The sequence below is a fragment of the Odontesthes bonariensis genome, chromosome 5 (assembly GCF_027942865.1).
Source record: "Odontesthes bonariensis isolate fOdoBon6 chromosome 5, fOdoBon6.hap1, whole genome shotgun sequence".
Classification (NCBI taxonomy): domain Eukaryota; kingdom Metazoa; phylum Chordata; class Actinopteri; order Atheriniformes; family Atherinopsidae; genus Odontesthes; species Odontesthes bonariensis.
In genome coordinates, this window is record NC_134510.1 from 42,013,778 (window position 1) to 42,026,984 (window position 13,207).

General features: G+C 50.0%; 1 protein-coding gene across 1 annotated transcript in view; it reads left to right on the forward strand.

Annotated features, from left to right (window-relative positions):
- Positions 1-12,986, forward strand: part of ankrd34a (ankyrin repeat domain 34A) — a 16,241-nt gene extending 3,255 nt beyond the window's left edge. The window contains exon 2 of the mRNA XM_075466432.1: positions 9,732-12,986. Coding sequence (XP_075322547.1) covers positions 9,816-11,411 — 1,596 coding nt within the window. The 5' untranslated portion in view covers positions 9,732-9,815 and the 3' untranslated portion in view covers positions 11,412-12,986. The remainder of the gene's footprint in view (positions 1-9,731) is intronic.
- The last annotated feature ends 221 nt before the right edge of the window (positions 12,987-13,207 follow it).

Below are 13,207 nucleotides of genomic sequence, written 5' to 3' on the forward strand. Positions count from 1 at the left end.
AGGTTAATGGTTAGGGTAAGGTTAATGGTTAGGGTAAGGGTAAGGGTTAGGGTAAGGGTAAGGGTTAGGGTAAGGGTGAGGGTAATGGTCAGGGTAAGGGTAACGGTAAGGGTCAGGGTTAGGGTTAGGGTTGGGGTTCAAAGATTCTGATTGATCTATGTTGCAGTGGCCTAATGTCCTGGATAATCCCCTGTCCCCGGATTCAGACTGATGGAGGTTATTCTCAGGCCTCGAGTCGGGGCCCTTGGAGAGGGGGCTGTGGTTGAGGGGTGGTGTGGATGACGGATGAGCGAACGGGAACGAGGGAGGCCAGGGTGCTGTTCTTAATGTACCGGAGGAATCGTTTGGAATAATTTTGCTTTTTAAGGCTATTGAAGGGTATGGAAATTGAGTCTTGTAAATCTGCCTGTCTGGATGAGATATGGTGGAACCTGATGATCTGGGACTTAACTATACCATGAACTATACCTTTAAAAGTGTGCTTGGGGTGATAGCTGGTTTTGTGCAGAAGGGCGTGGGTGTCTGTTGACTTGAAATAAACTTTGGTGAGTGGGAATCGAACCACCAACCTTCGGTTATTGGACGGCCGACTCTAACCACTGAGCCACGGCCGCCCAAGTCTACTTTAGGTCTTCTTTAGGTCTTCTTTAGGTCTTGTGTCAGCGAGCTGTGCTTTGTTTATCACAGCCTGCAGCGCCACCCGCTGACCACACTGATTATTCCTTCTGAACCGGCTGATGAGATCAGGAGTATGATGGCACATTTCAAGCCTTCGCTCCAGATGAGCTTTGAGTGTGAACTTTGTGTGTCGGGGGGGCAGCAAACAGACCAGACCACATGTGTGATTGTTACGTTATGCTTCAGATGGCTGAGATACACTGAAGTAACTCACTGTCAGTGTTCTGAGGCCAAATCCTTGTCACCTTTGGGGCTGTCGTGGCGTGGAGAAGGGAGGACACGGATGCTGATATTTCCAAACGTTACAAAAACTAAACTATGAAAAAACGTGATTATGACAATGATAAAACAAAAGGACAAACTTCACTTGGCATGAAGACAAACCTGATGACTAAATACTGAGGGAGTGATGGGTGAGTGGGTGCAGCTGAGGGGAAAAACACAGGAAGTGAGTGAAGGTGATGGCAGGGTAGGAGAAACATGGCAAAAACTAAACAGGACCTTTAAACTAAGACATGACAGAAACCTGAAACCTGACCAGACTGTAAAACAGGGCCAAACTAAAAACTAAACAGGACCTAAACTCATAACCAAACTAAAAGACATGACAATCATTGCATTTTCCAAACTTCCAAGAACTGCTGAACCTCTATGCCTTTAAAGCAACTCTAGAAAAGTTTGTGAACCTTGAAACTGTCAGCTCTTGTTTTTAGTGCACTGCCCTTTGTTCTGCACATTTCTGCCTGAATCTGGCTGAATCTGGCGCCCGGAGGCTGAGATGCTCCACGACGCTTTGCTTTGGATGTGGACGAGTACAGATGGAGGAAGTCAAAGTCAGTTTGTGTGTTGGTTGGTTGAGAGACTGATTCCTTTGGGTGAAAACTGTGTAACAGTCTGCTGGTGTGTTTTAATTCACCTTCCTGAGGGCAGCAGCTCAAAGGGAAGAGGACCAGGGTGGGAGGAGTCTTTTGTGATATTTTTGCTCTGGAAAGGTAGCAGATGTCGGCCATGTGAGGGGAGAGAACAGCCTAGGATTTTCCCAACTTTAACTAGCTAACTTCGTGAGTTTATGCACCACGCTGTGATGATAAGTGATGACGCTCTCTGTGGCAGAGTGGCGGGTCAGCATCAGTTTACAGGTCAGACTAAACTTCTTCAAGACACAGAGGTTGCTGATCAGTCTTCAGTCTCACTGTGAGAGAGTTGGAGGAAACTCTATGATCTGAGGCCAGTCTCTGATCTGACCTTAGATCAGGTACTAACCCTTCAAAGCGTTTGTCAGACTTTTTCTGTTAAGCTTCTCTTCCTTTTGACTGTTCACACAGGAAGTGGTTCAGCATGGTTCAGCATGGTTCAGCATGGTTCAGCATGGTTCAGCATGGGTCAGCATGGTTCAGTATGGTTCCGCATGGCTCGGCATGGGTTAGCATGGTTCGGCATGGGTCAGCATGGGTCAGCATAGTTCAGCATGGTTCCGCATGGCTCGGCATGGGTTAGCATGGTTCGGCATGGGTCAGCATGGGTCAGCATGGTTCAGCATGGGTCAGCAAGGGTCAGCATGGTTCAGCATGGTTCAGCATGGTTCCGCATGGCTCGGCATGGGTTAGCATGGTTTGGCATGGGTCAGCATGGGTCAGAAAGGGTCAGCATGGGTCGGCATGAGTCGGCATGAGTCGGCATGAGTCGGCATGGGTCAGCATGGTTCAGCATGGGGCAGCATGGGTCGGCATGAGTCGGCATGGGTTAGCATGGTTCAGCATGGGTCGGCATGGGTCGGCATGGGTCGGCATGGGTCGGCATGGTTCGGCATGGTTCAGCAGGGTTCAGTAAATCTCTATAGTCTGCTTCTCCAAATGGTTCGCTGGGTAATACTGAACTGAAAACTTTATTATTTCCCAAAAGTAAGAGTCCCAGAGTCTCTAAAGTCAGGCGGATGTGCAGCTGTGGGCTCGTAGGAAGAGTCAGCCAGCAGAAAATTATCATCTTTATGTTCAGTTTCCATCTGTGCGGGTTTTAGAGCTGATTAAACACCACAGCTGACCTCCTTCTGCTGGAGTTCAGAAGCATCTGAGCAGAGAAACAATGTCAACAAGAGTTTATCTGCAGGCGCTTCCCTGCTGACACTCACCTGGCTGCATGATGCTGTTTTACTTTAAAACGGGCCGGCGTCCCTTTGTGCTGAAGAGCAAGGGTCCTGAACTATGTTGGAGTGTTTCAGGGCGACTTCGGGCACATTTAGCTGTGAGACTCTGCTGTTAGAGGGGTTAGAAGGGTTAGAGGGGTTAGATGGGTTAGAAAGGTTAGAGGGGTTAGAGGGGTTAGAAGGGTTAGAGGGGTTAGAGGGGTTAGAAGGGTTAGAAGGGTTAGAGGGGTTAGATGGGTTAGAAAGGTTAGAGGGGTTAGAGGGGTTAGAAGGGTTAGAGGGGTTAGAGGGGTTAGAAGGGTTAGAGGGGTTAGAAGGGTTAGAGGGGTTAGTGGGGTTAGTGGGGTTAGGGTTAGAGGGGTTAGGGTAGGGTTAGAGGGGTTAGAGGGGTTAGAGGGGTTAGAAGGGTTAGAGGGGTTAGTGGGGTTAGGGTAGGGTTAGAGGGGTTAGAGGAGTTAGAAGGGTTAGAGGGGTTAGAAGGGTTAGAAGGGTTAGAGGGGTTAGAGGGGTTAGAGGGGTTAGTGGGGTTAGGGTAGGGTTAGAGGGGTTAGTGGGGTTAGAGGGGTTAGAAGGGTTAGAGGGGTTAGAGGGGTTAGTGGGGTTAGGGTAGGGTTAGAGGGGTTAGTGGGGTTAGGGTTAGGGTTAGAGGGGTTAGAGGGGTTAGAAGGGTTAGTGGGGTTAGGGTTAGGGTTAGAGGGGTTAGAGAGGTTAGGGTAGAGTTAGGGGGGATGGAGAGGTTAGATGGGTCAGGGTAGAGTTAAGGGGGATAGAGAGGTTAGAGGGGTCAGGGTAGGGTTAGGGGGGATAGAAGGGTTAGATGGGTTAGTGGGGTTAGGGTAGAGTTAGGGGGATAGATGGGTTAGATGGGTTAGTGAGGTTAGGGTAGGGTTAGGGGGGATAGATGGGTTAGTGGGGTTAGGGTAGAGTTAGGGGGATAGAGGGGTTAGTGGGGTTAGGGTAGGGTTAGGGGGATAGAGGGGTTAGTGGGGTTAGAGGGGTTAGGGGGTTAGGGGGGTTAGAGGGGTTAGTGGGGTTAGGGTAGAGTTATGGGGATAGAGGGGTTAGTGGGGTTAGAGGGGTTAGAAGGGTTAGAGGGGTTAGAGGGGTTAGTGGGGTTAGGGTAGAGTTATGGGGATAGAGGGGTTAGTGGGATAGAGGGGTTAGGGGGATAGAGGGGTTAGTGGGGTTAGAGGGGTTAGGGGGTTAGGGGGGTTAGAGGGGTTAGTGGGGTTAGGGAAGAGTTATGGGGATAGAGGGGTTAGTGGGATAGAGGGGTTAGTGGGATAGAGGGGTTAGTGGGATAGAGGGGTTAGAGGGGTTAGGGGGATAGAGGGGTTAGTGGGGTTAGAGGGGTTAGGGGGTTAGGGGGGTTAGAGGGGTTAGTGGGGTTAGGGAAGAGTTATGGGGATAGAGGGGTTAGAAGGGTTAGAAGGGTTAGAGGGGTTAGTGGGGTTAGGGGGATAGAGGGGTTAGAGGGGTTAGTGGGGTTAGGGGGATAGTGGGGTTAGAGGGGTTAGGGGGTTAGAAGGGTTAGAGGGGTTAGACGGGTTAGTGGGGTTAGTGGGGTTAGAAGGGTTAGAGGGGTTAGAAGGGTTAGAAGGGTTAGTGGGGTTAGGGTTAGGGTTAGAGGGGTTAGAGGGGTTAGAAGGGTTAGAGGGGTTAGAGGGGTTGGAAGGGTTAGTGGGGTTAGGGTTAGGGTTAGAGGGATAGAGGGGTTAGAGGGGTTAGAGGGGTTAGAGGAGTTAGGGGGTTAGAGGGGTTAGAGGGGTTAGAAGGGTAGAGGAGTTAGAGGGGTTAGAAGGGTTAGAGGAGTTAGAGGGGTTAGAAGGGTTAGAGGGGTTAGAAGGGTTAGAGGGGTTAGAGGGGTTAGAGGAGTTAGAGGGGTTAGAAGGGTTAGAGGGGTTAGAAGGGTTAGAGGGGTTAGAGGGGTTAGAAGGGTTAGAGGGGTTAGAAGGGTTAGAGGGATAGAGGGGTTAGAGGGGTTAGAGGGGTTAGAGGAGTTAGAGGGGTTAGAAGGGTTAGAGGAGTTAGAGGGGTTAGAAGGGTTAGAGGGGTTAGAAGGGTTAGAGGGGTTAGAGGGGTTAGAAGGGTTAGAGGGGTTAGAAGGGTTAGAAGGGTTAGAGGGGTTAGAAGGGTTAGAGGGGTTAGAGGGGTTAGAGGGTTAGAGGGGTTAGAGGGGTTAGAGGAGTTAGAGGGGTTAGAGGAGTTAGAGGGGTTAGAGGGGTTAGAGGGGTTAGAGGAGTTAGAGGGGTTAGAAGGGTTAGAGGGGTTAGAAGGGTTAGAGGAGTTAGAGGGGTTAGAAGGGTTAGAGGGGTTAGAAGGGTTAGAGGGGTTAGAGGGGTTAGAAGGGTTAGAGGGGTTAGAGGGGTTAGAGGGATAGAGGGGTTAGAGGGGTTAGAGGAGTTAGAGGGGTTAGAGGGGTTAGAGGGATAGAGGGGTTAGAGGGGTTAGAGGGGTTAGAGGAGTTAGAGGGGTTAGAAGGGTTAGAGGAGTTAGAGGGGTTAGAAGGGTTAGAGGGGTTAGAAGGGTTAGAGGGGTTAGAGGGGTTAGAAGGGTTAGAGGGGTTAGAAGGGTTAGAAGGGTTAGAGGGGTTAGAAGGGTTAGAGGGGTTAGAGGGGTTAGAGGGTTAGAGGGGTTAGAGGGGTTAGAGGAGTTAGAGGGGTTAGAGGAGTTAGAGGGGTTAGAGGGGTTAGAGGGGTTAGAGGAGTTAGAGGGGTTAGAAGGGTTAGAGGGGTTAGAAGGGTTAGAGGAGTTAGAGGGGTTAGAAGGGTTAGAGGGGTTAGAAGGGTTAGAGGGGTTAGAGGGGTTAGAAGGGTTAGAGGGGTTAGAAGGGTTAGAGGGGTTAGAGGGATAGAGGGGTTAGAGGGGTTAGAGGAGTTAGAGGGGTTAGAGGGGTTAGAGGGATAGAGGGGTTAGAGGGGTTAGAGGGATAGAGGGGTTAGAGGGGTTAGAGGAGTTAGAAGGGTTAGAGGGGTTAGAGGGGTTAGAGGGGTTAGAGGAGTTAGAAGGGTTAGAGGGGTTAGAGGGGTTAGAAGGGTTAGAGGGGTTAGAAGGGTTAGAAGGGTTAGAGGGGTTAGAGGGGTTAGAGGGATAGAGGAGTTAGGGGGTTAGAGGGGTTAGAGGGGTCAGAAGGGTTAGAGGAGTTAGGGGGTTAGAGGGGTTAGGGGGTTAGAGGGATAGAGGGGTTAGAGGGGTTAGGGGGTTAGACGAATAGAGGGGTCAGAGGGGTTAGTGGGGTTAGGGTAGGGTTACGGTGCGTTCACACCGGAATCGTTCGTGCGACGTGATTACATACAAAGTCAATGCAAAGATGCGAATAGATGCGAATAGATGCGAATAGACGCGAATAGACGTGAATAGACGTGAATAGACGCAGATTCGAGCCGGCGGCGTAAATGAGGCGAATGCCGCCGCGCGAGTTCAGAAAATCCAACTTTGGCGAAATATTCGCGTCAGACAGCCTATCAGTGTTGAGATTCTGGACGACAGTGACGTGGAGACAGATGGACAGGCGCTCCGCAGCTGAAATGGAGCGCCTGTAGTTGGTGTCCTGCCGAGAGATCACGGCACCGATCCTCCCGAGCAGGTCATCAAACTGGGGCCTGCTGAGCCTGAAATACCGCTGGAAGCGGCCGTTATCCAGACGCAACTCCTGGAGAAGGCGGTGAAATTCTCTGAGCTGAATGCACCTCCGGATGATGTCACGGGAGCAGGTCGTTTAGGCCATTGGCGTTTAGGCCGCAGTCGTTTAGGCCCCCCTGCAGTCGTTTAGGCCAGGCTACCTGAGCAGCTGAAATCTTTATTATTGTACATTCGTTATTATAAGATATAAGTCAGCTCTACTGGTCTGTCTGGGTAGCCTACATATCTATGTTAAATTATTTAACACATTGACTCCCAAGTCACGTAAAACTACGTTTTTACTGCCCATGCGTTGGCTCCCACATGGTAAAAATACGTTTTCACGTTTTTTTATGGATTCTGAATCTATACATTCTAATGCAGATTCTGTGTGATTTTTGTAATTATGTGATGAACAGAACTGACATAGATGGCAGTCAAAATCTGGTGTCATCATCTGGACATTTTGATCATCACGCCAATGACTTTGCGACAACTCAAGAACAATTTTGATAACGCTGCATTGATTGTTGTGCATTTCCGCATTTTGTCCAATCGCACGTGTCGGTTTCCAGAGGGTGGCGGTAAAGTAACATAAACAAACAACAAGAAGGAGAAGAAGACACGCGACAAGTCTAAGGAGGCGGTCTTATGAACAGGTTAGCTTTGCAACATGCGACACGACGCAAATCCTCTGACCCGGATATGTAAGTATCTAAAGTGCGACAGGCTGAAAGAGCGCACGTTTCATAAAAGCCCCGATATCTCAGTTTGTTGTTGATTTTGGTGGATACCCGCCTTGGTTTAGCTAAGGATAGCTCGCTAATGGCGGCACCTAGAGACACGCAGTTTTGACCCACAAAGAGTTTAAAGTCTCAGCTTTCAAACGAGCCATAACATGTTTCAGTGCCCCTATCACATAATATGCTGTGACTGTACAAAAAACGTCAAAAAAAATGGTTTAGAACGCTGGGATTCTACGACATAATTCTGTAAAAACCGCCGGTATTCAATGTGTTAATAACCAACTTTAGTGTGGAAACGTTTTTTTTATTTAATAAATGGTGATTTATAAATTAACCTGCCACAGCAGGTACAAGGATGCGATGGTACTTATATCAGCCATGGTTGATGAGAGAATGAAATGGATAGCCCCTTGAGCTATTCGCTCGTTTTTTACTCGCACGAATGAGGCGAGTAAATTCAACTACATCCGCGGCAACACTCGCACGAGTAACGAGAGTCCGGTGTGAACGCACTGTTAAAGGCCAAGTTAAAGAAGCTGCTTCGGTAACTCGGAGGAGATTATCTGTTTAAATTACAGCCGAACATTTGACATGATCATGTAAACATGAACCTAATAGTATAAATGCTGCACTTTGACTCTGTTTTTTAAATTTAGGTTTTTCTTCACAGCGCCCAAGCGTCAATCAGAAACAGAACTTCTAACTTATTTTATTCACAACAGTTTGTTAAACACAATCACGGCCGCATCTTCTTCTTCCTTCGGCCTCTCCCTCCATCAGCGAGTCCATCTCGCATCGTTGATTTGGCCCGTTTTACGCCGGACGCCCTTCCTGACCTACACCTCACCATTAATCCGGGTTAGGGATCTTAGGCGCCGTCCACTGGCTGGGCGCTACAAGTAACAACCAACCCTAACAGCGCCCTCTGTGACCATATGTGGTAACTACATGGATGTGGAACATTGATTTCCAGGTCAACAAAAACAAAAAGTCATAATTTCAGCACAAAGCAGTGATTTCCAGGTAAAGTCAGGCAGCAGATTGGTGGGAGCCCTCAGCGTCTGAAGATGGAACTCATTCAGCAGGAAGTCAGCATGTTGGCGATGTGTTGGTTTATCGTTACACATCACACACTGCTGAGTGAACAGCCTGCTAGGGGGGGGCAGCCTGCAGAAACACACATATGAACAACCAAAGATGTGTCCAAGAACAGAGACAGACAATGCTGCCTCAGTCCGAGCATCATTTTGTGGTGCAGCTGATGTATTATTTATAGTTATATCAGAATCAGAATCAAGTTTATTGCCAAGTAGGTTTTCACTTACAAGGAATTTGACTTGGTGTAGTTGGTGCAAACAATATAGATATATATACAGAATCTCTCTCTCTCTCTCTCTATATATATATATATATATACAATATAGACTGTGCATTAATGTAACGCAGAAGGTCTGAAGATGCTACGTTAATTCAATTCAATTCAATTAAGTTTTATTTATATAGCGCCAAATACAACAAATGTCATCTCAAGGCACTTAGATAATAAAGTCCAATTCAAGCCAATTGGAATTCAATTAATTGTAATCATAATTATTCATAAAATAATCCAATTCGTTCATATAGAGCCAATTCAAAAACAGTTTCCTAGCTAAGGAAACCAACAGATTGCACCGAAACTTAATGTAGCTTGGAGGTCTGGAAGGGGAGAGAGGGCTCCGGCCTGGTTGGTGAGGCCGGTAGTGGATGGAAAGAAGCTGTTGTTGTGGCGTGAGGTTTTGGTCCTGATGGACCGCAGCCTCCGGCCAGGGTTAGGGTTGGGGTGCGAGGGTTCAGCCACAATCCTCCCTGTCCGCCTCAGAGTCCTGGAGAGATGGAAGGTTGCAGCCAATCACTTTCTCTGCAGACCGAATGATGCGCTCTGTCCTTTTCCTGGGTAGAGGGGTCCTGGGAGGATGGACTCAATGATGGAGGAGTAGAAGTGCACCATCATTGTCCTGGGCAGGTTGAATTTCTTCAGCTGCCACAGGAAGTACATCCTCTGAATATAGAAGCACTGAATATAATAAAAATTAAAAGGTATAAAAAGATAACTTTTTAAAACATCACAAGTTAAAATAACAACACACCAAAACATCATAAAAGGAAACTAAGCTGAGGAACCCAACAGATTGCACTGAAACCTCCCTTTGATGTGCAACTGTGGAACACATTCATCTTGTGTTTGTGCTTAATGTGGTAAAAAGAATAAAACATTTAGAAAATTACTCAGAGTTCTTCAGTCCTGAACCCGTCCTGGGACCCACCAAACTGAGCCAATCAGGTACGTTGTGTAAAGAACACAAAACAGCAGTAATAGAACATTTAGAAAACTTTCAGGTCTTTCAGGTGTGAAGAAACCTTATGGTTAAGGGTAACCCTAAGGGTTACTAACCTACTAGGGTTAACTAACCCTAACCCTAACCCTACCCATCTCATACCAACATGTCAACGTTTCATCCAGTTACCTTGTTCAGGTGGACTTACCTCCATGTGTTTTTCCGCAGGTCATGTGATTCATCGTGAAGGATGGTCCGTTATTGTTGAGAGAGCTTCCAGCGGGCCGGAGGTCTAAGGAGAGGCAAAGGATCATGGGAGATGGAGGACCCCTGCAGACCGAGGGGAACGCCCTTCTCAAAGCCGTCTTCCAGGGAAAGCTGAGGCTCACCCGCCTGCTGCTGGAGGGCGGGGCCTATATCAACGAGGGCAACGAGCGCGGAGAGACGCCCATCTCCGCCGCCTGTCTGGCGAGTTACGACGACCCGCAGACCCGACAGAAGATGGTTCGGTACCTGCTGGAGAAGGGCGCCGACCCCAACATCCCCGACAAGAGCGGGCGCACGGCGCTGATGCACGCCTGCGCCGAGCGGGCGGGGAAGGAGATCGTGTCCCTGCTGCTGGAAAACGGCGCCGATCCCAGCCTCAAAGACTACTCCGGATCTTCTGCCCTCGTCCACGCCATCAACAGGGGAGACCGCGACACCTTGCAGGTGCTGCTGGATGCATGCAAGGCCAAAGGTAAAGAGGTGATCATCATCACCACCGACACTTCCCCGTCGGGCACCAAGAAGACGAAACAGTACCTCAACTCGCCCCCCTCACCGGGCATCGTGGACAAACTGCTTCCGGCCTGCATGTCGCCCTCCGAGGTGGAGATCGGCACCTCGTCGCCTGCGGGAGACGAGGGCAAAGACCAGGAGGGGATCTTCAGTTTCGCACTCACCTCAGCGTTACCTCTACCTTCAGCTCGACCTCCCGGCGAGAAGAGGCCGCCGCCTCGCAAGCTGCTGAAGAGGCTGAACTCGGAGCCCTGGGGCCTGGTCGCCCCCTCGGTGCTGAGCGAGGTTCCTCAGGACCGGGTTGACCGGGGCCCGGAGGGGGAGCGCACCAGCGACTTCAGCAGGACGATCACGGAGATGAACGGTCTGTCCATCACAGAACCAGTCAGACCTCTGGTTTCCCGGCGACACAGCATCGAGACCCATGACCCCTGCTTGCCCAAAGCCATTGACCGGTCCTGCTCAGAGGACTGTGCAGCCTTGACTGCTCCGTCCTGGGCTGACAAGGTCCAGCAGCACCAGATTCTGTACAGAAGGAACACAGCTCCGGAGCCCCAGGAGAACGCCACGGGGCCCGGAGTGGCCCGGGTTCTGGCTCACCCCAAACTGACCCGGATGGAGCATTACGAGTCGGACTCCCACCTCTGCCCCGAGTCTATCCCGGGGTCGCCGGACTCTGGACGGGTGTCTGTGGAGCGGAGGAGGTACAACGCCTCCCCCCTGTCCCTTATGACCAGCTCTTCCCGAGAATCTCTGGAGAACATCCCTAACTCGGTGTCCCCCATTGCCATGCGCCGGCGTCCTCCAGGGCTCCTAGAGCGCCGTGGTTCCGGGACCCTCCTCTTGGACCACATCTCCCACACCAGACCCGGCTTCCTGCCCCCACTCAACATCAACCCTCAAAGACCCATCCCTGATATCCGAGCCAACGGCAAGCCCACCTCCCCCGTCCACTCAGGACCCAAGATCCTGGTCCCAGTGGCCCCCGCCTCACCCAAACGGGGCCCCGACTTCAAGATGAAGAAGAAGCTAATGAGGAGACACTCGATGCAGACTGAGCAGATGAAGCAGCTCTCCACCTTCCAGGAGATCCTGGCCGAGAAGGTCGCCGAGTCCAACGGTGATTGATGACTGGAGGAAGCAAAGCATGATGGGTAGCTCCAGAGACTTATTGGGGAGGTGATTTACTGTGAAGACTCTGTCAGATCGTCACTAACAGTCGCTTAAAGCGCCTCAGGAGGGCTGCACCCAACCCGTCTCTGAAGGGTCAGGGTCTTACCCCATCTCTAACCCTAACCCAGCCCGCCTCTGAAGGGTCAGGGTCTTACCCCATCTCTAACCCTAACCCAACCCGCCTCTGAAGGGTCAGGGTCTTACCCCATCTCTAACCCTAACCCAACCCGCCTCTGAAGGGTCAGGGTCTTACCCCATCTCTAACCCTAACCCAACCCGCCTCTGAAGGGTCAGGGTCTTACCCCATCTCTAAACCTAACCCCATCTCTAACCCTAACCTAACCCGCCTCTGAAGGGTCAGGGTCTTACCCCATCTCTAACCCTAACCCAACCCGCCTCTGAAGGGTCAGGGTCTTACCCCATCTCTAAACCTAACCCCATCTCTAACCCTAACCTAACCCGCCTCTGAAGGGTCAGGGTCTTACCCCATCTCCAACCCTAACCCCATCTCTAACCCTAACCCCATCTCTAACACTAACCCCATCTCCAACCCTAACCCTAACCCCATCTCTAACCCTAACCCCATCTCCAACCCTAACCCTAACCCCATCTCTAACCCTAACCCCATCTCCAACCCTAACCCTAACCCCATCTCTAACCCTAACCCTAACCCCATCTCTAACCCTAACCCCATCTCTAACCCTAACCCCATCTCCAACCCTAACCCTAACCCCATCTCTAACCCTAACCCTAACCCCATCTCTAACCCTTACCCCATCTCTAACCCTAACCCCATCTCTAACCCTAACCCCATCTCTAACCCTTACCCCATCTCTAACCCTAACCCTAACCCCATCTCTAACCCTAACCCTAACCCCATCTCTAACCCTAACCCCATCTCTAACCCTTACCCCATCTCTAACCCTAACCCAACCAGCCTCTGAACTCAATGAGGATTCAGTCCAACCGTGCTGAGACTGTACAGAGAAACAGCTTGTTCGATGTTTACAGATGTTTACAGATGTTTACAGATGCGCACTTTGCACTGAGGTGGTTCCATTGGTTTTGTGCTGCACAGTTTTTCTCTTTTCATTAAGGATGTATTTATTTCAGGTTATTGATCAGCTCCTCCTCTGACTGAACAGGTGAAACTACCTGCTGCACTGGATGTTCTCCAATCATCTTCTGGTTAATATAATAGTTGGTTTCTCTACGTCCACCCTGAGACGGCGTCTCATTTCTGTGAAAATAATGTTGGTTTATGAGATTCCAAAGAGGTGGAGTGGATGGTCTGAGGACCATTAAAGGGACAGTCCAACACCAGCTTAGGCTGCAGGACCATTAAAGGGACAGTCCAACACTAGCTGAGGCTGCAAGACCATTAAAAGGACAGTCCAACACCAGTTCAGACCTACGGAGAAGCTGGTTTCCTCAGCTCTGCTCACATTTCTGACATTTCAGGAGCTTCTGACGATGTCACAACAAACAGTAACGTTGTCGTTAATAAACGGGTGATAAAGTTGATTCTAATTCTGCTGCAGCTGTCCTGTTTTCTGTCTTACATTGATTGACAGATGACAAATGAAAGGAAAACCCAACTGTCTCTGTTTGGTCACCAGGGGCCTCATGTGCAAACTGGTGGATTTCCTCCTGAAACATGTGGCTGTATGAATCTGTGCGCACGCATCAGTCCAAGCACATTTTGTTTGTACATCCCAATCAACGTGGAACTGAGCGCACATCGGAGCACC